Source organism: Canis lupus, chromosome 3 (genome assembly GCF_048164855.1).
Source record: "Canis lupus baileyi chromosome 3, mCanLup2.hap1, whole genome shotgun sequence".
Lineage (NCBI taxonomy): Eukaryota > Metazoa > Chordata > Mammalia > Carnivora > Canidae > Canis > Canis lupus.
Window position 1 is genome coordinate 54,263,964 of NC_132840.1, and position 27,576 is coordinate 54,291,539.

General features: G+C 41.9%; 1 protein-coding gene across 1 annotated transcript; it reads left to right on the top strand.

The window, feature by feature from the left end:
• MYH1 (myosin heavy chain 1) lies at window positions 1-27,196 on the top strand. The gene is made up of 41 exons (XM_072821123.1): window positions 1-39; window positions 297-327; window positions 1,601-1,646; window positions 2,203-2,426; window positions 2,518-2,661; window positions 2,775-2,931; window positions 4,027-4,054; window positions 4,801-4,915; window positions 5,003-5,095; window positions 5,225-5,288; window positions 5,943-6,041; window positions 6,133-6,236; window positions 6,386-6,524; window positions 6,705-6,823; window positions 6,913-7,062; window positions 8,947-9,117; window positions 9,701-10,010; window positions 10,107-10,177; window positions 11,814-11,901; window positions 11,984-12,101; window positions 12,395-12,518; window positions 12,603-12,739; window positions 12,839-13,094; window positions 15,386-15,628; window positions 15,721-15,897; window positions 16,718-16,863; window positions 16,943-17,033; window positions 17,116-17,505; window positions 18,150-18,276; window positions 19,467-19,585; window positions 19,730-19,926; window positions 21,418-21,601; window positions 21,880-22,045; window positions 22,134-22,258; window positions 22,667-22,975; window positions 23,061-23,264; window positions 23,775-23,900; window positions 23,991-24,161; window positions 24,418-24,522; window positions 24,637-24,732; window positions 26,625-27,196. The coding sequence occupies exons 4-41, from the start codon at window positions 2,223-2,225 to the stop codon at window positions 26,775-26,777; spliced, it is 5,820 nt and encodes a 1,939-aa protein (XP_072677224.1). The 5' UTR covers window positions 1-39; window positions 297-327; window positions 1,601-1,646; window positions 2,203-2,222; the 3' UTR covers window positions 26,778-27,196.
• Window positions 27,197-27,576: the final 380 nt, after the last annotated feature.

The window sequence follows — 27,576 nt, forward strand, 5'->3', positions numbered from 1 at the left end:
GGAATGGGTATGGCTTGTCTTTCCTCATAAAGCTTCAAGGTAAGTGTGTGTGAGGACAGGGCTCTGTCTGAGGACAGTAAGTGATATCTGGCTGCCTGCATGTCACACATCCTGGCTCCCACTGCCTCTGGCAGCCCTTCCACTGAAGCACCAACTTACTCTGTAGCAATTTTAATTAGATGTTTTCGTGTTCCCAGTCATTTCCTGATTCTCACTTAAGAATTATGGTATTATTGGGAATGGCTAGAGTTTAACCAGAAGAAATTTGTGCTTTTTTTTTTTTTTTTTCCCTACAGTTCCAATCCACTTCCAGGTTGCATCTCTAAGGTAAGATACCAATTTTTTTTCCTCATTCTTTACAGGGTGCAAGAAATCTTCTATGGTGTTTGGAGAGTGCTCAGGGGGTTATAAAATGAAAGCATTTTAATTTCATGGCTGATCATGCTTCCCTTGAAAAATTCTGAGAGGGACTTTAGAAACTGATTCTCATTAATTTATGTCCTCTGCAATACATGAAAATGCTTTCTCAAGAGTCTTGAGGAGTTTTATACACATTTTTCCTCCTATTTCTGGCACTATGATCTGTCTTTTAAATAACTGAGTTACAATAGGCAATACAACATTTTGGTGTTATTATTCATTTATAGAGAAAATGTAAATTTCCTATACTACAGATTTTCCTCTGCATCATATAACATATAAAACCCTGAGATGATGTCTGAATGAACTGAGTCCTTGCCTTGGAAAAGTGGCTTAAACCTGCATGTTCTTTCACAGTCCATAAGTGCAAAAAATATTTAAATGCTATGAAAAATGACTGTGAGAATCTTCAGCAAGACAAAGCATTTTGTGTTATCCAAATCCCTGCAGTTTGGATGGGAAAATGTAGAAAGGTTCACAAAAGTGTTTTGAGTTTTTCTGGAAAAATATCTTTATTATTATTAAATAAATTGCCTATGATCATTTTTTTGAGATTTTATTTATTTATTCATGAAAGACACAGAGAGAGGCAGAGACGTAGGCAGAGGGAGAAGCTGGCTCCCTTCGGGGAACCTGATGTGGGACTCGATCCGAGGACCCCAGGATCACAACCTGAGCCAAAGATAGACACTGAATCACTGAGCCACCCAGGAATCCTGCCTATGAACATTATTGACAGGATTAATGAATATTAAAGTGACAAGAGATGAATGGATCTTGAAAAGAAAGTTTTGTGAAATTTCTATGAGATTTCAGTAATAAAGCAAGAAAACATAATAATATTTTATAGTAAGTCTTTGAGAAATACTAAAGACAAGGGAAAAAGCCAAATCTGTCAAAATTATGGTATGAGAATAAGAGCCCTTGGAAAGAGGCTGACTTGCCCTGCTTTAAAAAGCTCCAAAGTAAGCGGGACCAGGCAATGGGTTTCAAGAGGGACATTGGCCACGCTGCCCCGCGTCAGCTGCAGCTGCTAGCTCTGGTACTGCTCCTTGGGATACTGCATGTTTTATATCCATGGCTTTTGTTGCCTTCTGTTTAGAAGCCAGCCATGCCACAGATGGGATTTTGTGGGTGCCTTTGGCTAACTACTCAAGTGCTTTTCCCCTCTCTTTTACAGAACTGTCTAGAGAGAACCAGGCTGCATCTTCTCACTTGCTAACAAGGTAAGATTTGGACTTAACCAGTCCGTGGAGAAGAATATGAGAGCCTCTGGGATGGATCTGTGTCACTTAGCAACCTTTCAGAAAGTGCTGGTCTCAGTAAATACCTAATAACTGTACTTCAGGAAACGGTGCTAGGGAGACAGGGAAGGAGGGCTTGCCTTCAGAACAATGCACATAGACTCATTCCGGATGCAAGCATTGGCGAGGTGACATCTCAACAAGAAAACTGCTAATGGACTTGTTGGCTTGTTAACAGAATATTAACATTCTGTAGGGGGGAAAATCTGAAATAAGATTCTCTTGCTAAAAATCTCAAATTTGATTTTAAAAAAGGTATGCTGCCATTAGAATCATTAGGTAAACATGATACCTAACAAATAAGAAAAAGAAGGTACCTAGGAAAGAGCTTCCTTAAATCTCTTAAAAATTTGCAGAAAGTTACCTTGCCCAATGCTAAATAGTGGGTTTTCCATGAGGTATCATACCAATATCTGGAGACTTACTGATTCACATGACAGTCCACAGTCTCTAATGTGAAATGCTTCATCTCCTCTAGGACCTGTGAGTTCAGCAGCCATGAGTTCAGACCAGGAAATGGCCATTTTCGGGGAGGCGGCTCCATACCTCCGGAAGTCTGAAAAGGAGCGCATTGAGGCCCAGAATAGGCCCTTTGATGCCAAGACGTCAGTCTTTGTGGCGGAGCCCAAAGAATCTTTTGTGAAAGGGACTGTCCAGAGCAGAGAAGGAGGGAAAGTGACAGTGAAGACCGAAGCGGGAGCAGTGAGTAGAGTCCCTGGAGCTGGCCACATTTGATCAGTACTTTTGTATGATCTCACAATTGACATAAATGGTTGTCCTCCCTGTTTACCAGACTCTGACGGTGAAAGAGGACCAAGTCTTCCCCATGAACCCTCCCAAGTATGACAAGATCGAGGACATGGCCATGATGACTCACCTGCACGAGCCTGCTGTGCTGTACAACCTCAAAGAGCGTTATGCAGCCTGGATGATCTATGTGAGTTCACTCTCATGGCCTTCTGCTCGTGCAGATGGTTAAGAGTTTTGAAAAGCAGGTTATTAAAATCCTCATGAAATCATTATATTCTCTTCTTTTTCTTTTTGGTCTAGACCTACTCAGGTCTGTTCTGTGTCACTGTCAACCCCTACAAGTGGCTGCCAGTGTACAACGCAGAGGTGGTGACGGCCTACAGAGGCAAGAAGCGCCAGGAGGCCCCGCCGCACATCTTCTCCATCTCTGACAATGCCTATCAGTTCATGCTGACAGGTGAGTGGCCCAAGTGTTTGTCAAACAAATTATGTTACCACCTATAATCACAAAGTGCTAAAGCTAAACAGGACTTCAGAGATAATATAATCTACCCCCTCACCCCCCACGATGTACAGAAGAGGTAACTAAAGCACACAGATGTACATGCCATCAAAGCTGTAATGAAATTTTAGCTCTTCAGACTCGACCTCCATGATTTTACCAGGCCATGCTATTGCTCCATTCCTATTTATCTTAAGTTGCTTATAATTTTCGTCTTGGAAATACGTAATTTCTGGTATAGATGGAAGTAACAATGGTTAAGATTAAGTAACAGTGGGCTCACATTGAATAGACATGAAAACTATATGTTCAATCCCTTTGTGCTTAATTTTCTTGTTGACTACAAATTTGATGCTTTTAGGAGTATTGTTAGGTCTAAAGTCATCAGAAACCATCTCATAGAAGATATTCTCTCTTTGAATGAAGTTGATATTTGGGGGCTACATGTACAGAAAACAAGGTTGCTGTTTTCTCCCCTCTTAGAAGGATTTTTATTTTGATTGATTGAGGCACCTTCCTCATCTGATCTTTCTTTGACCTGATGGTATACTTTTTGGAAACCCTGATCAGAGTTAGGGTTGCAAGCTGTGGAAATAAGATTTTTTTTTCTTTGTGAGGCCAATTGACTCATTTAAAAACTAAATCTCAACCTTGGCTTGATGAACACTATTTAAACCTATTAAACTACAGTCAAACCCTTCATGTATTTTCCATTTTTCAGTTCTATGCAGAAATCAGTGGATAGTATGCTACTGAAATCCATGGCTGACAACTAAAGAATGTGTCTGGCTTTAGAAAATACTGCTCTATTTTAAACCAGAATGGTACATGTACTATGAGGACTTAAGGAATTTAAGATATAACAACATTTTATGTTTCTCTTCTACTTAAGAGGTTTAAGAATAATATCATATATAACTTTACAATAATATATTTCAGTCTCCATTTAAAATGACACAATATTTATACTTAACACCCAAGGTGTTTCGCTATAGAAAGTTCTGTTTGCGTAACTGGCGTGATGTTGATTGTCGGCTGTTTTTCTTCTAGATCGGGAGAATCAGTCCATCTTAATCACGTATGTATTACTATTCTGGGACATATTAGTATTTTATTCACACTAGGAAAATGACAAACCAAAAGAAATTAATTAATGCTCCCATACTGAAGCAATGGCTGATCAGTCTGGAGCTGGACACTGCTTGTACTTTGTTATAGGGCTCAGACTGCATCTGAATGTAAATTAACAATGCCCCAAATTTGTCATTTGCTAGTCCAGTTTTAAAAGCAGTCCAGAACTTTTCTGAGAGTTAAGAGATGTAAAATCTGTGCATAGCCAGAACCCAATACATGGCAGTGAACAACATACAGCCTTCTGAACACTGAGCTTTTTGGGAATTTCCCCAGTGGCCTATTTTTAAGGCCTACTTGAGAAATGTCTAGTCCTTCAAAGACTTCACTTGAGCCATGTCTTTAAGGAAACTAAAGAACATATACATTTTTTTTTTTTTTACTCTCTCATTTCCCACATAGTTGTTGGGTGGCTACCTTTTGGACCCCTCACACCCAGGCCACAGCACCTAAAAGAGAGCCTGGCACATTTTAAGCACTCAAGAAATGTGTGTTGAATCAACTTCCCTGCTTCTTGTCAGTGCAAAGCAACAGAAATATTATGAGCTATAGTAGGCTGAAGAGAAAGAGCTAGGAGAAACTTGACAAAGACATATAAAGAAAGATGCATAAGGTAGTAAACGCTGATGATGGAAGTACTTTAATTTGCTGCATAGCTTAGTTCCTCACGTATATTTTGTCTCCCTTTGCCAGAGGAGAATCTGGTGCGGGGAAGACCGTGAACACGAAGCGTGTCATCCAGTACTTTGCAACAATTGCAGTCACTGGGGACAAGAAGAAGGAGGAAGTTACTTCTGGCAAAATACAGGTGGGTCTGGGGCTCTAGGGGCTCAAGACTCTTGGGCTCTCAGGAGTCTGGAGCCCCAGAAATGAGGGCTGCTCTTTGCCTGTGCAGGGGACCCTTGAAGATCAGATCATCAGTGCCAACCCCTTACTGGAGGCCTTTGGCAACGCCAAGACTGTGAGGAATGACAATTCCTCTCGCTTTGTAAGTCTCCTGGTCACAGAGGGATCTTCTCAGCCCTTACATGCCAGAGATAGCGTGTCTGAATTATTTCAATTGTATCCTTCTGTGTGCTTCAACTTTTTAATACTAAATAATCTTTCTCTTTTCAAGGGTAAATTCATTAGAATCCACTTTGGTACCACAGGGAAGCTGGCTTCTGCAGATATTGAAACATGTAAGTAAGAGGACCTCCTAAACAGAACCCGAAAATGACAAATGATGGTCTGGAGGAACATTTTGCAGCTCCTGTTGAGCCTGGAGCCTGTGAAACACCAGTCTCCTGCCAAACATGCCTGTGGTTAATGCAGTCTCATCCATAGCCCAGTGTGCTTTATCCCCAGCCATGAGCCTTATGATTTAGTAAGAACTGCCAGGAGCCACTGGGCTTGTCTGAAGAATTCCAGCCTTAGAATGGATTTCAATTTTCTCTGAGAAAACACTAACACTAGGGTAAATGAGTTGCCTCCTGGTTGAGAATATGTGATTGCTTCCTAGCCTGATAAACATTACTCGTAGTGGTCCCTCTATTATAAAGTGAGAAAAGACCCTGGGGAGGGATGGGTTCTCTAGAAACAATGATATCACAAATGTCAAGGACATTCTACATGAGAAATGTCTATGTCTCCAGCTAGGCGTACTTCAGTTTTTTTCTAGAGGTGGTAAGAGAAACTGCAATAGTGTTTGTAGAGCTCAAAATGTGGTAACTTATATGAATATTCAGCTGAAATCTCAATAGGCCCCTGAGATTTTTTAATCATCCCAAATTCCAAAATCACTTCAGGAACTTCATGGTTTTTCCCCCCTGACCCTTGTCTACTTTGTATTCCAGATCTTCTAGAGAAGTCTAGAGTTACTTTCCAGCTGAAAGCGGAAAGAAGCTACCACATTTTTTACCAGATCATGTCTAACAAGAAGCCAGACCTAATCGGTAAGAAGGAGCTTAAATTTGCAAGCTACAAGGTTATGTTATATTAACAATTTCCAATGTAAAACATATACCCTGAATTGTGTGTACCCAGAAATGCTCCTGATCACCACCAACCCATATGACTATGCTTTCGTCAGTCAAGGGGAGATCACAGTCCCCAGCATTGATGACCAAGAGGAGCTGATAGCCACAGATGTAAGTTACATATACAGTGTTTTTTAAAAATCCATTATGTATGGGAATGACAATAACAGCCCTTTATAGGCATGGTTAATGATATGGCATAAACTTTCCTAAATAAATTACTATCTTCTGCCCTTCTGTCCTGTCACCTCTCCTGGTAGAGTGCCATTGACATCCTGGGCTTCACCTCTGATGAAAGAGTCTCCATCTACAAGCTCACGGGGGCCGTGATGCATTACGGGAACATGAAGTTCAAGCAGAAGCAGCGGGAGGAGCAGGCCGAGCCAGATGGCACTGAAGGTAATATAGACAAAAAGCTCATTCTAAATTCATGTCGTCTTTACAGTTGAGCTTCTGATGAATGTATGCAAATTTACCACCATAGAGACTTTCTATAAAATGGTTTACTCACCATTCTGCCCTGATGAATGGGGGAGCCCACAGTGGGTCATGTGGGGTGCCTGAATTGTGTCTTTACAGTCGCTGACAAGGCGGCCTACCTCCAGAGCCTGAACTCTGCTGACCTGCTAAAAGCCCTCTGCTACCCCAGGGTCAAGGTCGGCAACGAGTTTGTCACCAAAGGCCAGACTGTGCAGCAGGTGAGTGCGTGACCTCAATGAATGACACACATCCCAGGCCGCCTCAGCATGTCTTTAATACGTCAACAATCACCACTCTGTCCATGAAGGTGTACAATGCGGTGGGCGCTCTGGCCAAGGCCGTCTACGAGAAGATGTTCCTGTGGATGGTCACCCGCATCAACCAGCAGCTGGACACCAAGCAGCCCAGGCAGTACTTCATTGGGGTCCTGGACATTGCCGGCTTTGAGATCTTTGATGTGAGTTAGCAGAAACTTTGTAGCAAAAAAAGTTTAAAAATCTTGCTGCTGCAGTCAGTATTGGAAAAGGTCTATGAAAAAGAGCTGCACTACAAACCAAGTTGACACAGGAAAGAAGACCAAAAGTCCATGAGAGGGCGTGAACCTTGCAGGGGGACAGAAGTCCAGTTCTTCCCTGTGTGACTTTGTGGAGAATTGGGAATGGTGTTCTACTGATCATTGGGTTCACACTCAATGAAGACCTGTAGGTGAAGCACTACCACCTCAGAGAGCATATCCACTCCCAAGGTCTTTCTGCCAGTTACAGGATGTCTGAATTGAAAGCCCCGAGCACAGCCTCAGCACACAGTGGGCACGCAGTAAATGATAGAGCAGGTGAAGAGACAGGTAATGGCAGCCAAGATGGTGGTAGGAAAGGCAGTGACAAATTCAAAGACAAGCTGTAGGATTCCTGTCTGCTCTTCAATATCCAGGGATAGAGGATGTAGATGGCATTTTAGAGTAACTCCAAATCATCTGCCTATGAAAGAAAACCTCCCCTATAACTTAGCACACAAGGTTACAGAAGATATGAGGATATGAGATAGTATCTCAAACGTGTCTGATCCACAGGTCACATTTCTACACTTTTCTGAGTAAACACACAGACACTGAAGGACATTTTCTGACTTTGAGGGACAAGAGCATTTCCAGAAATTCCCAAGCTCACGAGGGAAGAAAGGAATACTATGGCACCCAGAAGGAAGAGGAAGAGCAATCCACATTTTCAAATAAGAAAACTAAAGACAGTGCAAACTTGCAACCAATTTGAGTTTTTAAAATAATCACTTTATTGATATATAATTCATGCAACATCCAATTCACTTAAGTACTTAATTTGGTGGTTCTTAGTATATTTACAGATATATGCAACCATCATGACAATTGATTTTAGAACCCGTTCATCACCCCAACAAGAAACCCCATTCCCACTAAGCAGTCATATCCTGTTTCCACCTTCCCCAGCCCCTGGCCGGCAACCACTCATCTGCTTTCTGTGTCTGTGGATTTGCCTATTCTGGACAGTTCATATAAATGGAATCATACAGTATGTAGTCCTTTGTGACTGGCTTTCTTCGCTTAGCATGTTGGCAAGTTTCCTCCATGGTGCAGCACCCCTTGACTTCCATGTCTAGTGATACTGCTCTTAGGCAAGAGCATTCCCAACTGTTTCTTTCTGGGTGTTGTGAACAGTGAAGCAAAGCAGACCTGCTCAAGTTCTGGGTGTGGCTACAGCCACTGGCTCTGGATGTCAAAGCCTGGCACCCTGCCACACCCCCTTAGAAGACTCTTGCACAGTTACTTCATCTCACTAAGAGAGTTCTCTCATCCATGAAATGGGCAAACAGGACCATAGTGGAAAGGTGGCTGTGAGAATTAACTGCAACAATTTATACAAAGCACTTAGCACAGTGTCTAGCACATGGCACATGTTCAACAAATGCTAGCTACTGAATTTTTAGTCCTGGTTATTCATAATATACAGACCACAATGGCTCAGATGCGGGAAACTTGTCTAGCCATACAACATCATCATAAAGAGGCAGATTTCTAAGAAACCTCTGATCAACAAAAGTAGACACTGTAAAAACCAAACAATGGTTTTATTGCATAGGAAAACATCACGCAGATACTATTTATTCCCATTTAAGAGATACTTCCAACAAGGGCGGGGACAAGTCCTTGTCTATAGCCATGAAAAAGGCAGGAAGGAGAAAGGGGCCTGCCTCAGCTGGAGAGAGTCACACCATCCTAAGACGGTAATCAGGTCACCAACAAGGAAAGCCCTTTTCGAAGACAAGCTTTTTATTAAAAGATCAAAGTTAATTTGTATTTTCTACTTAGTTTAACAGCCTGGAGCAGCTGTGCATCAACTTCACCAATGAGAAACTGCAACAGTTCTTCAACCACCACATGTTCGTGCTGGAGCAGGAGGAGTACAAGAAGGAGGGCATTGAGTGGGAGTTCATCGACTTCGGGATGGACCTGGCTGCCTGCATTGAGCTCATCGAGAAGGTTTGCTTGCTTTTTTCAGGTCACAGGTTATACTGCTGAACAGTATTTAAGAGAAAAATCTTAAAAGATTTCTACATGTAAACAAAATCAGGAAAACTTCTTTTGCTAACTCTGAGGGAGATATTCTGATAAAAGGAGAGTGAGTATTTTCTCTAGCATCCAGAACTCTATTTCCCAACAGTTCACAATGCAAGAACCTATATTTAAACCTCACTGCTAGAAAAACTTTTTAATAAGTATGGGATGGAGCCTTGGAATCTGAATTTCCACCAAGTGTTTCTGATGCAACCAGTTTGCAAGTCACACTTGGAGAAACAGGGCTGTGGAGCTGTGGGACTAGACATAAACTCCAGGAAAGCATGACCTTCATTCTTCTCCCTGGCTACTGCATTACTGAGCCTGACACAGCACCTGAATTTCAACAAGCACACAATAAATATTTCCTTAGTGACTTCTAACCCAAGGGGTGAGTTTTCATTAACTAAGAAATTAAAGGATGAATTTACTCAAATATGATCATGATGTCACATATTTCTACAAGCAGACAAAATTCAAAGACATTTGTTTTTTTTCATCCTTTCAGCCCATGGGGATCTTCTCCATCCTAGAAGAGGAGTGCATGTTCCCCAAGGCCACAGACACCTCCTTCAAGAACAAGCTGTATGAACAACACCTTGGGAAGTCCAACAATTTCCAGAAACCCAAGCCTGCCAAAGGCAAGGTTGAGGCACACTTCTCACTGATCCACTACGCGGGTACTGTGGACTACAACATTGGTGGCTGGCTTGACAAGAACAAGGACCCCCTGAACGAGACTGTTGTCGGGCTATACCAGAAGTCTGCAATGAAGACTCTAGCTAATCTCTTCTCTGGGGCAACAGCTGCTGAAGCAGGTACGTTCCAAAAGAAGTCATCCATTACCTGATGTATAAAACATACACTGAGGAAGCTTATACTATGATTGCTTGTGCTCTCTCTGCCCCCCTTAGAGGCTGGTGGTGGCAAGAAAGGCGGCAAGAAGAAGGGTTCTTCTTTCCAGACCGTGTCTGCTCTCTTCAGGGTACAAACTTCCTTTGCTCTGTCTTATTAGATTCGGGAATTTAAATTCCCCTGTATTTGTTGGGGAAGGGAAGTTATCTTGCAAGGGTTCCAGAACTGGATATAATTCAAAGAGACAGGTCAGTTGGTGGTGGTAGGACAGAGTCTTAGTTTGGGGTTGTCTGGAAGAGACAGCTCAGTATATAGGAGACAAGGTGTTGGGAGAGAGGGATGAAAGTGGATTGCAGAAGTCAGCATCAGATGGCAAAGTTAAATCTGGGGTCCAGGAAATAAGGTCATTTGACATTTAGAAGGTTCTACTGGGACAGGACTAGGCAAAACACGGGATTTGCTGGAAGCTGTGGGAGCCTCCAAATGATATATGTGCTTAAGTGTATCCTAGTTCAGAACTGAAATGAGTGGATTTTGAAAGCTGAAGACAGAAGATCAGTGTCAGGAATTGGAGGCTGATTTCTTTTTTTAAAAGATTTTTATTTACTTGAGAGAGAGAGAGAAAGAGAGAGAGAAAGAGAGAGAGAGGGGGAAAGAGAGAGAGAGAGAGAGAGAGACTGACAGCACAAGCGAGGGGAACAGCAGAGGGAGAGGGAGAAGCAGACTCCTTGTCAAGTGGGGAGCCTGATGCGGGCTCAATCCCAGTATCCTGGGATCATGACCTGAGCCGAAGGCAATCACTTAACTGGCTGAGCCACCCAGGTGCCCTGAGGCTGATTCTAAACAAAAAAATAAATACATAAAAAACTAGATGTGATAAGAAACAGCTCTTGAAGGAAAATTTACTTTTCTTTGGACAATCCCATCTGTAACAATGGGAACTTTAGTTATTCTGAAAAACAAGGGTTTCCACAACTTGGAACACTTCTCACACTTCATAGCATGGCTGTTGGTTTTTTGCCAGTTCCCAGAGGGAGGCACTACAAGGCCACTTTCTGTAGAATGAGCAGGAGGACAAAACTCTGTAGTTACTATAAGGAATACGAATGCAATAGAGAAGCAGATACCATTGAAAGCAGGGTAAAGGAAGAAATGAGAGATTTGGAAGAAGACACTGAATTACTGATAAAGCCAGACCACACTCTAGACAAAAGAATATGGGTAGAATATTTCCCCACATTTAGAATATCATATTCAATCTACAACACATGCTAGGAAATTCAGCAGCAGTAAACAACCACTTCAACGACTCATAGAAAAATATGTTTATAATGCACAAAAAACAGGAAAGAGGACATTTTGGGAATGTGAAAATTTCAGAAATAACTCTTCTCAATTTCAAATCTGGATACTATTCAAATAGTGTATGAATTAGATATTAGTGGATACTATAATTACATACTGTTAGAATTGAGCCTAGGGATCCCTGGGTGGCGCAGCGGTTTGGCGCCTGCCTTTGGCCCAGGGCACGATCCTGGAGACCCGGGATCGAATCCCACGTTGGGCTCCCGGTGCATGGAGCCTGCTTCTCCCTCTGCCTGTGTCTCTGCCTCTCTCTCCTCTCTCTCTCTCTCTCTGTGACTATCATAAATTAAAAAAAAAAAAAAGAATTGAGCCTATGTCACAGATGTCACAATGATTATGTCTGTAAATATGAACATATGAAAACAGTGCAGTTTTAAACCAAATATTCATAAATTCCACAGGAGAATTTGAATAAGCTGATGACCAATCTGAGGAGCACTCACCCCCACTTTGTACGGTGCATCATCCCCAATGAAACCAAAACACCAGGTAAGACGCTTCTGATGCCCAAACAAGTTCCAAGATGTTTGATTTAGACCATGAAATAAGGCATGTGTACTCTTCCTCTTAGGGGCCATGGAGCATGAACTTGTCCTGCACCAGCTGAGGTGTAATGGTGTGCTGGAAGGGATCCGCATCTGCAGGAAGGGGTTCCCAAGCAGGATCCTTTATGCAGACTTCAAACAGAGGTCAGACTCTCTCACTGCAAATTATTTTAAGAGCTTCTTTTACTCATTTTAGTGATTTCGATGGAAAAATCCTTTATACTTTCTATTATAAATGAAGAAAATAGAAACACATTTAACAGACTGTATTGACATACCAAAGTTTGACACCCTTTGAATATACAGAGAATAAAGATATGGATATGATTTCTTATTTATGTTTGCTAGACTACCCAAAGGCTATGTTGTTTCTCTAATAAGGGTAGCAGATGTCTTGGTGACAACAGGTCTATCATTTATTTGTTTGGCCTAAACAGATACAAGGTATTAAATGCAAGTGCTATCCCAGAAGGACAGTTCATTGACAGCAAGAAAGCTTCTGAGAAGCTCCTTGGGTCCATCGATGTGGACCACACCCAGTATAAATTTGGTCACACCAAGGTAACGGTCTCTAAAGTCTGATACTATCTGTGTCCCAGTGAAGTTTATGTATAGTGTCTGATCTGCAACTCCTCCAACACACAGGTCTTTTTCAAAGCTGGTCTTCTGGGGCTCCTAGAGGAGATGCGAGATGACAAGCTAGCCCAGCTGATTACCCGAACCCAGGCCAGGTGCAGAGGGTTCTTGGCAAGAGTGGAGTACCAGAAGATGGTGGAGAGAAGGTATTAATAGAGATACTCTACTGAGCCCCCTCAGCTTAGGCCCTTCTAACTCTGCTTCCTGTTGGAACCTGACTTTGACCACTTCTGTTCCTATCACAGAGAGTCCATCTTCTGCATCCAGTACAACATCCGTGCTTTCATGAATGTCAAGCACTGGCCCTGGATGAAGCTGTATTTCAAGATCAAGCCACTCCTCAAGAGTGCAGAGACAGAAAAGGAGATGGCCAACATGAAGGAAGAGTTTGAGAAGACCAAAGAAAGCCTTGCAAAAGCTGAGGCCAAAAGGAAAGAGCTAGAAGAGAAAATGGTTGCTCTCATGCAAGAGAAAAATGACCTGCAGCTTCAGGTCCAAGCTGTGAGTATCAGAGCCCATTTTTTTGTAATCAGATGCTAATATTTCAGTTCAGTGGCTGCTGGAAAAAGGTCTCACTTAGGGACTATCAATCTTTCCTAAATATTTCCTAATTCATAATTCCTTAGAAGTTCTACACAATCCCAGACACAATATTACTACCAAGCACTGTGGTAGGATCTCTTGCTGTTGAAAAGGAAAAAAACAAAAGCACTTCCCCTTTCCTGCTATTGTTTTTCCCAGCAAAACGCAGGCAAAAAGTGAGGTGATCTTTGTTCCATAAGATTCTCCCTACTGAAACAAGCAAATAAGACCAGTGAAAAAACAACGATATTCACAGTGAAAAGGGAGGACATGTTGTGATGAAAATGCATCAACTTGAAGCCAATATGAAACCAACTGGCAACTTCATCTCAACTCTGTCTTTAGGAACTCTCCAGTACCTGAAAGAATAGAGTCACTGCAAGGATAATGGCAATACTTTCTACAGATAGTGTCAGTTTTTAAGCAAAGCATGAGTTGGGGTTGATATTCTTATTCTGACATCCCAATAAACATTCAGAAGATTGGGGAAAGAAATATCTGATTAACCACCACTGTCTAATTCACTTATGTGACTCAGATGACAAGAGACTTTCAGTATGCTACTGAGACCAATAACCTAAATCCTGAGAGTGACCTTGCAGTCCCCTGAATTCAGAAGCAAATCGATATTGGTCCAGTGGGTATTGGCTTGGGACACTCAACTAGAAAATTTAAAGACAGATGAACTATCTGTACATACCTAGGTTGGCATTGTGTCTTTCCCTGTAGTTCATGTACAACAGGGGTTTCCAAATTGAGGACAGGTTCATCACACCTTGGAGAACCAGTGGATAACTGTATGGTGTATCTAAATTTGGTCTCTCTGAGAAGAGTATGACTTCTTTTCGGCATCATTCTCTCAACTATCCACATTTAATAACTATATAAGGACATTCTAAGCACTAGGGATATAACCTGAAGCAGGAGACATGGCCTATGCCCCTGCAGAGTTTCTATTCCAACTCCTGTTCCTTCTCCTGAGAAACGTGCTTGCTACTTTTCTACACACCACCTTTGAACATGTTCGGTTCCCCTTTTTTCTTCCATGTGTTCCCTGTAATTCCCAGCTACTTTGTAGGATCATCTTCCTTTTAAGTCACTTTCCTAGTATCATTCCTCCCTCTGAGCAACCAGCTGGATAGCCAACCATTTTGTTTTTCATACACTAAGCGGTTTTGGAAATAAATATTAAATAAAGAAAGGTGACTGATCTGATATCATATACCAACACATTAAATATAGATGACATCATGCATGAGAGGAAAAAGTTTTCCTGGGCCCTCTTAAGGTCCCTGGCTGTTTTTTTTTTTTTTTTTTAAGATTTTATTTATTCATTCATGAGAGACACAGAGAGAGAGAGAGAGAGAGGCAGAGACACAGGCAGAGAGGGAAGCAGGCTCCATGCAGGGAGCCCAATATGGGACTTGATCCCAGGACTCCAGAATCACGCCCTGGGCTGAAGGCAGACGCCTAACCGTTGAACCCCCCAGGCATTGGGTTTGAAAATTAAAAAACTGATTAACAGAAGAAGTATGCATATTTACTGAATTTTTACATGTACAAGGGAGCCTTCACAAGAGACTGAAGTCCCAAAGAAGTAAGCAGAGCAGGAAGCTTGTATATCTTTTAGACAAACAATAGATTTGTAAAGAATTGACAAGACAAAGGGGTTTGAGCTAAGGATAGTAAATGTTGAAGAACTAAAAAAGATAAAGGTTAGTTTAACAAGGTTTGTTTATGTAGCCTTCTCAGCCCCTAACTCTCATCTCTGGTGATAAGAATGTCTTCCTTCTTTCCTCCTAGTACAGGGAGGGTACTTTTCACATGGGAATTTAATAACCTGTTTCAGGGAAGAAAGGTGAGTGGAGGAGGTCAGAGTGGACTTCCTGTTTCTGCCATTTTCTCAAAGTCCTTCAGTTTATGGTACACAATATGCCAAGGTGTCATATTTGGGGAGAGTATATCCTGAACTACATCATTAGCAAACAGAAGCGTAAGATAATTTCAACAGAAACCCTGAGTTAAATTCCTTTAAAAAAAAATCTGCAGTGCCATAATAAGTGCACAATAAATATGTTAGATGAGGAAAAGCTTATAAATCTTAACCTAAGGCTTTAAAGCATAATTTACTTGTTTGGATTCAAAATATTAGTAAAATGTTAAAGTGTCCTGAGAACTAAAATCTAAAAGTATCTATTATCCCTTTTCAGGAAGCAGATAGCTTGGCTGATGCAGAAGAGAGATGTGACCAGTTGATTAAAACCAAAATCCAGCTGGAGGCGAAGATCAAGGAGGTGACTGAGAGAGCAGAGGATGAGGAGGAGATCAATGCTGAGCTGACGGCCAAGAAGAGGAAACTGGAAGATGAGTGTTCAGAGCTCAAGAAAGATATTGATGACCTTGAGCTGACCCTGGCCAAGGTTGAAAAGGAGAAGCATGCCACAGAGAACAAGGTATGAAACATATTCTGTTCCACCACAGAGAGATTCTGCCCCCCTACTAAGCTGCTTTAGAGCAGGTATCATTTCTTTTTTAATTTTTCAAGGTGAAAAACCTCACAGAAGAGATGGCAGGCCTGGATGAAACCATCGCAAAGCTGACCAAGGAGAAGAAGGCCCTCCAAGAGGCCCACCAGCAGACCCTGGATGACCTGCAGGCAGAAGAGGACAAAGTCAACACCCTGACCAAAGCTAAAATCAAACTTGAACAACAAGTAGATGATGTAAGCCTAACATCATGTAAAAGATAATTTTTAATTTAACAACTAAGTAAGCCTGAGCTTACATTCGTTTGATGTAATGAGTACTTTTCAAGAGCTTTCAATGAGTAAGTGGTGTAGGATATCATCCCTGTTATAAGGTCTAAGATGGACACCTACGGAGTAAAAAAAAAATCAATAAAGAAAGTTGTAGGTAACAGACAATATGGGTAAAAAGAATTAGGGAAAAGGGAGGTTATTGTGTTTGCCAAGAAAAGCTGCAAAAACAAAAAGGATCTTGGCTGGGCTCATAAAGCAAATGGCTATGGGAAGAAATAGAGAGAGTGCTCTAAGCAGGGAGCACAGCAAGGGCAAAGAAGTAGTAAATATTCGTAAGGTTTCCTGTCACAGGGAGAAAGGGAATTCCGAATAAGGGATGCAGAAGATGAATTCAGCTTTAGATGTGATCTAATATCAAATAGAGAACCCACTGAAAATGTCTCAGTAAGGGAGGAACTGACAAAAGTCATGGTTTAGAAATGTTGCTATGGTGTGGTGAAGCAATGATCACCATGGCTTCCAGTGGGGAAATTCAGAAGGCATGACATCTCCCCAGGAGTTTACTGTAATCATATGGTAATGAGGTATGGTTCACATTTTGAATGATGACTCTTTGGACTAGGTAAGCAGCAAAGACAATGGAATGCGTGGGGCAAATTTGTCTTATGCAGAGAAAAATCAATATAAGGTGCTGATTAGATAGGAGTTAAATGTTTACAAGTCCAACCTGGGGTAAAGGATGGTAACGTTCCAGGAACTGTATTCGTGCCTTATTAATTTTCAGCTTGAAGGATCCTTGGAACAAGAAAAGAAAATCCGAATGGATCTAGAAAGAGCAAAGAGGAAGCTAGAGGGAGACCTAAAATTGGCTCAAGAATCCACAATGGATATCGAAAATGACAAACAGCAACTTGATGAGAAACTCAAAAAGTAAGCAGTGAGGACAAAACTTCCATGGGGAAATTACTTTTATTATATCTGTGACTGACATAAAGTACTCTTTTAACAGGAAAGAGTTTGAAATGAGCAATCTGCAAAGCAAGATTGAGGATGAGCAGGCTCTAGCAATGCAGCTACAGAAAAAGATCAAGGAGTTACAGGTGAGGAAGAGCCTCCACTTCTGTGCATTACAGGAATCAAAGCTGCGGTGAGTCAGCATTAATGTCCATGTGTCACTCCCAGGCCCGCATCGAGGAGCTGGAGGAGGAAATCGAGGCAGAGCGCGCCTCCAGGGCCAAAGCAGAGAAGCAGCGCTCTGACCTCTCCCGGGAACTGGAGGAGATCAGCGAGCGCCTGGAAGAAGCTGGCGGGGCCACATCTGCCCAGATTGAGATGAACAAGAAGCGGGAGGCCGAGTTCCAGAAGATGCGCAGGGACCTGGAGGAGGCCACCCTGCAGCACGAAGCCACAGCGGCTACACTGAGAAAGAAGCACGCGGACAGCGTGGCCGAGCTCGGGGAGCAGATAGACAACCTGCAGAGGGTCAAGCAGAAGCTGGAGAAGGAGAAGAGCGAGATGAAGATGGAGATTGATGACCTTGCCAGTAACATGGAGACTGTCTCCAAAGCCAAGGTATAATCGTGGTTTAAGTCTTAAAGAGATTTCTGAGACAGGTGTGAGTGAGCTGCTCACAATTCCTTAGTAACTGTCAGGAGGAGACTACAAGCAGTACAAGCAGGAGACAGGCCAGAGCAAGGGGCACCTCCGGTGTGATGGGCAAAGTGCTCACTCTTTGTTGTGAGAACAGCCAAATCCACAGAGCAGTAGAGCAGAAAGTTAAGCTCTTCCAAACAAAAACAAAAACAAAAACAAAAACAAAAAAAACCACACACAACAACTCAACTATACATTTTGGGATTTTAAAAACTGCTCACCTTGATGAGGCTTCTGTTTTTCTTTCCTCTTAAGCACAAATACATAATTTGTTTCTCAAAAAAAAATCTCAAGAATTGAAGAAAGTATCATTATTCTCATATCAAGGATAAGCCAACTGAGTGAAGACTTAATTCACAAAGCAGTATACTGGTAGCATGGGTAGACTATGGCATTTGTTATTCTTTCCTTCACAATCTGAGGCCTCTGTAGTTTTTGTTTGTAAAGATAGTGTATTTTCAAAACACATAAGTGTCCCAGCCCCTATGGAATACTTGGATTATGGAAAATTCCTGTGGTCCAAATACTTGCTTGAGATGCCTTCTACTACTTTTTGAATGTAGGGGAACCTTGAAAAGATGTGTCGCACTCTAGAAGATCAGGTGAGTGAACTTAAGACCAAGGAAGAGGAGCAGCAACGGCTAATCAATGACCTGACGGCTCAAAGAGCGCGTCTGCAGACAGAATCAGGTGGGCCACTTACCAGTGTTGACCTTGAATGACAAATTTCCCGTGGATGGTTAATTTGCTGAAAAACACTGCACTGACCTATTGAGGTCACATTTTATTGCCCCCCTGGGAGGTACCTGCCACCACTACTATGAATACATCACTGACTGCTGGCATGGACTACTTTCTTTTTTTTCTTAGTTGTGACTTTCATTAAGGAAATCTAGGCTGTTTTGTTTTTACACATTTTACAGTAGATTTTTCCGTCAAAGTTAGCAAATTAAAAGTGTTGCTTCACAGTATTTCTTTGCACTTTTCAAAATGCCTGCACAAGTTATTTATTACTTTATTACCCTCAACGGTCTGTGTAATGTAATCCACATTTTAAAGATGACAGACTATGTCAGTGATGAAATGACTATCCAGGAATGCTTACTCCACTTCTCCTCCTGAAGTCTGGCCAATTGCTGCTAGCTTGCACAGTCACGCAGAGAAATATTCAGCACTACAACCCAGCCCAGGAGACTTAAGTGATGTTTGTGGAGCTTTGACCATCCAAATTGGAGAGTCTCTGCATTTACTCTGTCCCTTAATCAATCCATTCAACTTTTTACCAAAGTTCTACCTCCCGAAGTGAGAGGTAACAAGATGGAAATTATTTCATGAGTCATCTGGGCTTTTAAAGTAATAGGCAGATCAAAGTGTTGGAGAACCACTTTACTCTTTCATATTCATTCAAATATTATTCTTTCTAGGACAAAGTTCAAAGTCAGGCTTTTATTATTGTTGTACGGGTAGTTAATGCACTTCATGGAAAAAGAAAACCTGTATTCTCAAAGAATCGAATTGCTCCTTGTAGTCTCTTTTCTAAGATCCTTCTATAATTTAATGGTATGGAAAAAAGAAAGCTGTGATTCTTGTTAAGTATTAACATTTTTATATGCTTCTTGACCAATTTCTACTGTAACAATCTTAAATATCCTCCAAAATATTTTGTGTTGCTCATAACTATGTAATCAGCCTCAAAGCTTTCCATACTTCTCATTTTTATGTAGATCTGCCCATCAGATTTGAAGTGGAGGTTGGTAGCTTCCTGTAATCTGTACTCTCCAATGTGTTTCAAACTCCACTCCCTTTCCCTGCTCCAGTTTTTAATCCAGAGCTCTGATTTCCAAAGTGAGGTTGAGTTTGCTCTATCTTGGTCTTAACAGGTGAATATTCACGCCAGCTAGATGAAAAGGACTCATTAGTTTCTCAGCTCTCCAGGGGCAAACTAGCATTCACACAGCAGATCGAGGAACTGAAAAGGCAGCTTGAAGAGGAGATAAAGGTAAACCCTACTTGTCACTGTCCTTATTTTTGAGGTTGTATTTCGCTTACTTCTACAGATTTTCTTCTGATGACCTATAGGAGCCTAGGGACTAAATGTCCTTTTAAAGATATCAAATTAAGTCTCTGATCTCTATATTCTCAGGCCAAGAGTGCTCTGGCTCATGCCCTGCAATCAGCCCGCCACGACTGTGACCTGCTGCGGGAACAGTATGAGGAGGAGCAGGAGGGCAAGGCCGAGCTGCAGAGGGCAATGTCCAAGGCCAACAGTGAGGTGGCCCAGTGGAGGACCAAATATGAGACGGACGCCATCCAGCGCACAGAGGAGCTGGAGGAGGCCAAGTATGTCCTAGTCCTAGCTGAAATTCAAATATCTCTGTTAAACAAAGTGCATCTGTCATAAGCACTGTATGGGAAAATGTCCATTATTCCCCCAAACAAATTTTAAAACTAAGGAAAAAACATGCACAGACATAAACCAATACAATACAAACAACCACTCTAGGTGCTGCAGTTAAAGAAATCAAGCTAGAGGGCAGAAAGAGAAAGCACCTAAGGCAAGAGGCAGCTGAAGGACCATTTCTTTTTTTTTTTTTAAAGATTTTATTTATTTATTCATGAGAGGCACACACACAGAGAGAGGAACAGACACGGGCTTCTCCCTGCAGAGGGGGAAGCAGGCTCCATGCAGGGAGCCCGACGTGGGACTCAATCCTGGGTCTCCAGGACCACACCCCGGCCGAAGGCAGTGCTAAACTGCTGAGCCACCTGGGCTGCACAGGACCATTTCTAAAAAGAGGAACTTTTGACATCATTCTGTCTACAAAGGTGTAGACAGAGTAAGGGTTAATTGTACTCTCTTGTGCCTCTCTTCCCTCTCAGCCATTAATGGGAAAATCAGCCCAGGTATTAGGTGTGTAAGGGAAAAGTAATCAGGCTTCAGAACATAGCTTCTCCTTCAGAGATGTAAACGCATGGCTATTTGTAGGGAAACAAAGGCATATATTGTTAAAGATTAAAAAGAAGCATAAATTCTGCAATAAGAAAGGAAACACATAGTTTCACACAGGACCAAATATTCAATGCTATCAGCAGTTCAAGACAGAACTATAAAGACAGAGAATCTGGACTGGAAGAAACCTACTCATTCAACAGGACATTTTGGGAGAGATCTAGTTGTTTATCCTGTGACTCCTATACAACCATGTAGTTGGAATCACGGTGGGCAGATGCCTTAGAAGAGAGTCTGAGTGGAGCTCACAAAGCAAAGTTGATACCAATTTGGAAAAGTTTATTTTTATTAAATGATTACTAAACAGCCACAAAAAATATGGGACATGATTAGACAAACTCAAGTATATTTGATTTGAAGTTGAATTCACTCATTTGAATTCAATTCATCCAATATTTGAGCACTTACACTGTGTGACAGCCTACAAGAAAACAAAGATTAGCAAGACATACACTCTACCCTCTAGAGATGAAAATTCAGTGGAGATAAGACATAAACAACAGTAATTCAAGGCAGGTATTATTATTATTCTAAGGAGGAAGAATGAACTAGTCACCATGATGGGTAAAATGTGGGCTTAGGCTGATCACAGATGGCCTTGAAACCAGACTATGAAGTATGGTGATGCTAAAATTTGGTCTGTTTTCAGTATTTAGTTTGTAGAAGAGTGGGAATGGGTTAATACAGACCTGGCCCTACAAAACAACCTGGAAAAGTAGTATTAGGAGTCTGGCTATGGAAATCACTCTTTTGCACCTATTTCGAAACATCCAATTCTGCCAATGGCTGTTCACTTCTCTTGTCCTTATTTCACTTTTTAGAAAGAAGCTGGCCCAGCGTCTACAGGATGCTGAGGAGCATGTAGAAGCTGTGAACGCCAAATGTGCTTCCCTGGAGAAGACAAAGCAGCGGCTCCAGAATGAGGTGGAGGACCTCATGATTGACGTAGAGAGAACCAATGCAGCCTGTGCCGCCCTGGACAAAAAGCAGAGGAACTTCGACAAGGTAACTCATGTAGTAGCCTCTGCTTCTGTACTCAGCTCACAATGAAAGCCAGCCTGTTACCCTCAGTGTGCCTTATTCAAACTCCCTAAGGGCTGTTCTCAGTAACTCCTGCTCCATGGCCAGCAGTGGATGGTGACAACACCTGTGGTTTCTACTCTTCTCATTCATAACTATTTGTCAGTCTCAGATCATTTCCACTCTGACAGGTGCCAGAATAGATGGTGTCCATCCCATCAAGCTTTATCTATTAAATTTCTGGACCATTCTTTGCCCCTCAGATCCTGGCAGAATGGAAACAGAAGTATGAAGAAACTCATGCTGAACTTGAAGCTTCCCAAAAGGAGTCCCGTTCCCTTAGCACAGAGCTGTTTAAGATTAAGAATGCTTATGAGGAATCTTTAGACCAACTTGAAACCCTGAAGCGGGAAAATAAGAACTTGCAACGTGAGTACACTTCACCTTTTCCTAAACAAAGCCTTTGAAAAATGTTTTCCCCTACTGAATAAATTTTTATATTTTTCTTCACCAACAGAGGAGATTTCTGACCTCACTGAGCAGATTGCAGAAGGAGGGAAACGCATCCATGAACTGGAGAAGATAAAGAAACAAGTGGAACAGGAAAAGACTGAACTTCAGGCTGCTTTAGAGGAGGCAGAGGTAGACATTTTATTGCGCATTCTAAAACAATTGCAAGAGGAATTAGAGTCCACTGCATGCAAGAATTGATGAATTCTTGAATTAAGAGAAAAGAAAAGTAGTTCTGACTCTGTACTCAGTATGAGGATGGAGAACTGACCATGTGTGCAACTACCACACCTGTATGTCAGGAACTGTGCTAGACACTGAAAAAAACAAAGATGAATAAAAAGAATAAGTTAAGGTCCCCACCCTCACAGGCACTATCTAGCCAGGGACATAAAAATATATAAAATAAACAACATACTGTAGAAATCTCCAGAACAATGGTATAAAGATGTGTTATGGCAGCACAAGAGCAAGAACTCCTATTTCTAGAATACTACAAACTTCCTTTCCCTGCTAATATCACCTCTTGCTGTCATTAAGGCATCTCTTGAACATGAAGAGGGAAAGATTCTGCGCATCCAACTGGAGCTGAACCAAGTCAAGTCTGAGATTGACAGGAAAATCGCAGAAAAGGATGAGGAAATTGACCAGCTGAAGAGAAACCACATCAGGGTCGTGGAGTCGATGCAGAGCACTCTGGATGCCGAGATCAGGAGCAGGAATGATGCCATCAGGCTCAAGAAGAAGATGGAGGGAGACCTCAATGAGATGGAAATCCAGCTGAACCATGCCAACCGCATGGCTGCAGAGGCCCTGAGGAACTACAGAAATACCCAAGGCATCCTCAAAGTAAGTGTTCAAAAGAGGGCCTCAAGGTGACTGGGGTGACCACAGCCCTGAGAACGAGGTGTCTCAATGATGATTCATTCCCCAGGACACCCAGATCCACCTGGATGACGCCCTCCGGGGCCAGGAGGACCTGAAGGAGCAGCTGGCCATGGTGGAGCGCAGAGCCAACCTGCTTCAGGCTGAGATTGAGGAGCTGAGGGCCACTCTGGAGCAGACGGAGAGGAGCAGGAAAATCGCAGAACAGGAGCTCCTGGATGCCAGTGAGCGCGTCCAGCTCCTCCACACTCAGGTGAGCATAACATAATAGTGAAAAACACAAAAGGATGAAAATGAAATCCCTGCTCATATCTTAGCATTATCTAAAAATATATTCACAATGTTTCATGAATGGTAAAACTTAAATCATTTAATATTTGTGTATCAACAATACTTATACTATACTTTGACATCCAGACTTGACTTTTATTTATTTATTTTTAAGATTTTATTTATTTATTCATGAGAGACACAGAGAGAAGGTAGAGACACAGGTAGAAGGAGAAGCAGGCTCCATGCAGAGAGCCCGATGTGGGACTCGATCCCAGAACTCTGGGATCATGCCCTGAGCCGAAGGCAGACCTCAACCCCTGAGCCATCCAGGCATCCCTGACTGTCTTTTAAAAATACACTGTCATCTCAGATAATTTATGGAACACAGAGGGACACTAATAACTTAACTAGTTTTTGAGTTCATTAGAAATCTGGTATGTTAATTTTGTTGTCATGTACTAAATATTGCTAAATTTGATATTTTAACCAGAACACTAGCCTGATCAACACCAAGAAGAAGCTGGAGACAGACATTTCCCAGATCCAGGGAGAGATGGAGGACATCGTCCAGGAAGCCCGCAATGCAGAGGAGAAGGCCAAGAAGGCCATCACCGACGTGAGCAGAGGGCAGCATGGTGGTGGTCAAACTTGAATCTCGATGTGCTTGCTTCCCTTTCTCAACTGGTTTTGTTTTACTGCTGATCAGGCGGCCATGATGGCTGAGGAGCTGAAGAAGGAGCAGGACACCAGTGCCCACCTGGAGCGGATGAAGAAGAACATGGAGCAGACGGTGAAGGACCTGCAGCATCGTCTGGATGAGGCTGAGCAGCTGGCCCTGAAGGGTGGGAAGAAACAGATCCAGAAACTGGAGGCCAGGGTGGGTCTTCTGATCAGTGTATTTCCCCCTCATTTCAACCCATTGCAGTATTTTGAGTACCCTGTACTGCTGGATGAGTGGGGCATGCAGAGACAAATGAGAAATGATCCTTGTTGCCCAAGGACAATGAGACAAGTGCATCAAAATTATATATAAAACAGGGTAAAAGAAGCACTACAGGTCATTGGAAGAAGCAGAAATCCACTGAGCAAATAGATCACAGTAAATGACTTTTAAAATGCTTACCTTCTTGTAGGTCCGTGAACTTGAAGGAGAAGTTGAAAGTGAACAGAAGCACAACATTGAAACTGTCAAGAGTCTACGCAAACATGAGAGGAGAGTGAAAGAACTAACTTACCAGGTAAGGAAAATGGCCTATCTAGGTTTTCACTGCGTGGGATAAAAAGCTAATGTACAATAAAATGTTGATAACATTTGTACTTTCGTGGGCTCACTCTTCAAAATATTATTTCAGACTGAGGAAGACCGCAAGAACGTGCTCAGGCTCCAAGATCTGGTGGATAAACTGCAAGCGAAGGTGAAAGCTTACAAGAGACAAGCTGAGGAAGCGGTGAGTTCAGAAGCCCCTGGAGTGACCACACAGCCCCCTGGTCTTAGGTATGGCCAAGCTAGCTTAGTTGGAAGGATGAAAGGTAAGGAAATGAGGGTGCAATGAGGAAGGATCAAAGGAAAAGGGTCAACTACATTCTGAAGAATGAGAAGCAACCAACAACATGATGAGCCAGGGAAACTGTTCCTGGGAAGGGGAAAAGCAACCCAATGCTTTTGAGTGTTCAAGAGTACAGTTCAAAGAGCAGAAAGAACAATGGAGAGAGCAGTAGATATGTGGCTGATGTGTGTGTGTGTGTGTGTGTGTGTGTGAGAGAGAGAGAGAGAGGAAAGACAGAGAGAGAGGAAAGACAGAGAGAGAGAGAGAAGGCTGATCACAGGGTCTTCTAGGCTCTGGTAAGAAGTCTGGATCACAGGGTCTTCGAGGCTCTGGTACGAAGTCTGGATCGCATTCTAAGTACAATGGGGACACTGGGAAGCCCCGGGAGGGTTCTAAACTGCTCAGTCATGCCCTGGTCTATACTTTTTAAATAGAATATTCTGGCTATTTGGTGGAGAATGGATTGTCTGCTAACACAGGCAGGGACAGGGAGACATTATAGGAGGCTTTTCCAATGGGCCCATGGTTTGCCTTAGGGGCAGTACTGGAGCAGAGAGAGAAGAGTGGAGAGATTCAAGATACATTCTGGAAGGAGAAACTATAGGATATGCTAACAGGTTGCCTTGGGAAGGTGACAGGAGATCAAGGATAATTCATCAAGTTCATGGTTTGAGTGACAATGAATGGTGCGACTAAGGAACTAAGGGAGGAACAGAGTCACGGGGCAAGAAAGAAACAAGAATTCTTTTCTGGGAACACTGTTTGAAAGACCATAATTTACATAAGTGAAGGTGACAACTAAAAGCAATTAAGCTGGGAGTTCAAATGGTCTTGGTCATGTTTGAACCAATAGATTCTTGGCACTCTACCTCACCTCATTTCCCCAGCCTATGATTTATTTGAAATAATAAATACCAATTTTCTAAGTATGTAAGTATGGATATATATACACTTACTCATCACAAATTAGTGGTTCCTCTCTTGGTTAGTGGTTTTCATTTTTCTGCTGACCCCTAAGATCTGGGGCAGGGAGTGAAAGTGAGGGGGACATAGAAAGAGAGAGAGAGAGAGAGAGAGAGAGAGAGACTTAATGTGTCTCTAGCCCCTACTTCCCTCATGTGTAACAGGAAGATCTGAAGTTTTATTCATGTCTATTATTTAGTGATCCTAAGCTTTATTAATTTCTAAATTTTGATGCCATATTTTGGACAGTTGTCAATGAGCCTTTTTGAAAAGGACAATTACTAAAGACTAAACCCCAGCTGGCCTTCCCATATTCACTGCTTATCTGTTTGAACATAATCTAAGACTACTGAAGGACTATTCTTGGAGACAAGTTTTGTTCCATTTCTACACTGCATTAAGTGGCAATATTTTATACTCAAGGGCCAATGATTTATATTCAAGGCTATTAGCTTGATATAGATTTTTTAGAAGGTTTTTTAGGTTTTAGTTTTTTTTTTTAAGAAGATTTGGTTACATTTACTGGACTCTGGGCTAAAAAAAAGAGGTTGGAAAGTTGATATATTTAGTAGTAGCTCTAAGATGTTTACATGTTAAACAGGAGAACTTTTAGAAATGTTGTCGGCAAATGTTACCTGTCCCCCTTTGTTATCCATGAGTTCAAGAAGGATGAGAAGAATTAATACAAAAAAAAATCAAGAGCATTTTTTAAAAAAAGGTTTACTAGAGTGAAGCATTTTTAAGTAAAAGAAACTGGAGACCCACTGATCTAAGAAATTAGAAATTCTGAACTCTTTTTCCCTCCTAAACACATCTCCATTCATTCTCAGGAGGAACAATCCAACGTCAACCTCTCCAAATTCCGCAAGCTCCAGCACGAGCTGGAGGAGGCCGAGGAGCGGGCTGACATTGCCGAATCCCAGGTCAACAAGCTGCGGGTGAAGAGCCGGGAGGTTCACACGAAAATCATAAGTGAAGAGTGATTCAACCAAATGCTAAAAAGTGACCAAAGAAATGCACAAAATGTGAACATCTTTGTCACTCTGTTTTCTACTTCAGTATTTTGCAGATAAAAAATTTATCCGCAAATAACTTGTCTCTTTTTTCCCTCCCACATTGTCAATTAATCTTTTTACTGCATCAAGAAAAGAAAGAGAGAGAGAGAGAAAGAGAGAGAGGAAGGGGGGAAGGGAGGGAGAAAAGAGAAAGAGAGAAAGAAAGATTTTGGCTTGTATCTTATAGAGCAGGATTTAGTCACCAAGAATAAAACATGACAGGAGCAGCCAGGCCAATCCCTGTTAATAAGTGCCCGAAGCCACACCTGCCCCTAAGGGGGGCAGGTGAAGTCTTGAGGCGGGCATTACACATACAGAACATAGAATATCTGATAAATCTCACTGGGTAAAACATCAGCTAGTTATCTGTTAATGGAATAATTTATTTCCTTCATAAGATGGTAGGAAATTCTTGATCTCAAGATTGAATAAAAATAAATCAAAACACTAATTACCTACATAAAACAAATGAAAAATGTAAAACATTTGGATGGGACTCTCAAAAATACTCCACAAAAGGCAACTCTTCACTATCACAACATGAACTAATAATTTGGGATGAGGATCCCCTGAGAGGGAAATATATTCTGTGGATTTTCTAGTCCTTTTTAAATATAAGAGAGATTTTTAGTGTTTTGCTCCCTGCGGTATGTTTAAGTGGTTCCCCTGGGTACCTTCCCTTGCTGTCACATTAGAATGGGAAATGGGAGTTAAGAATGAATATATT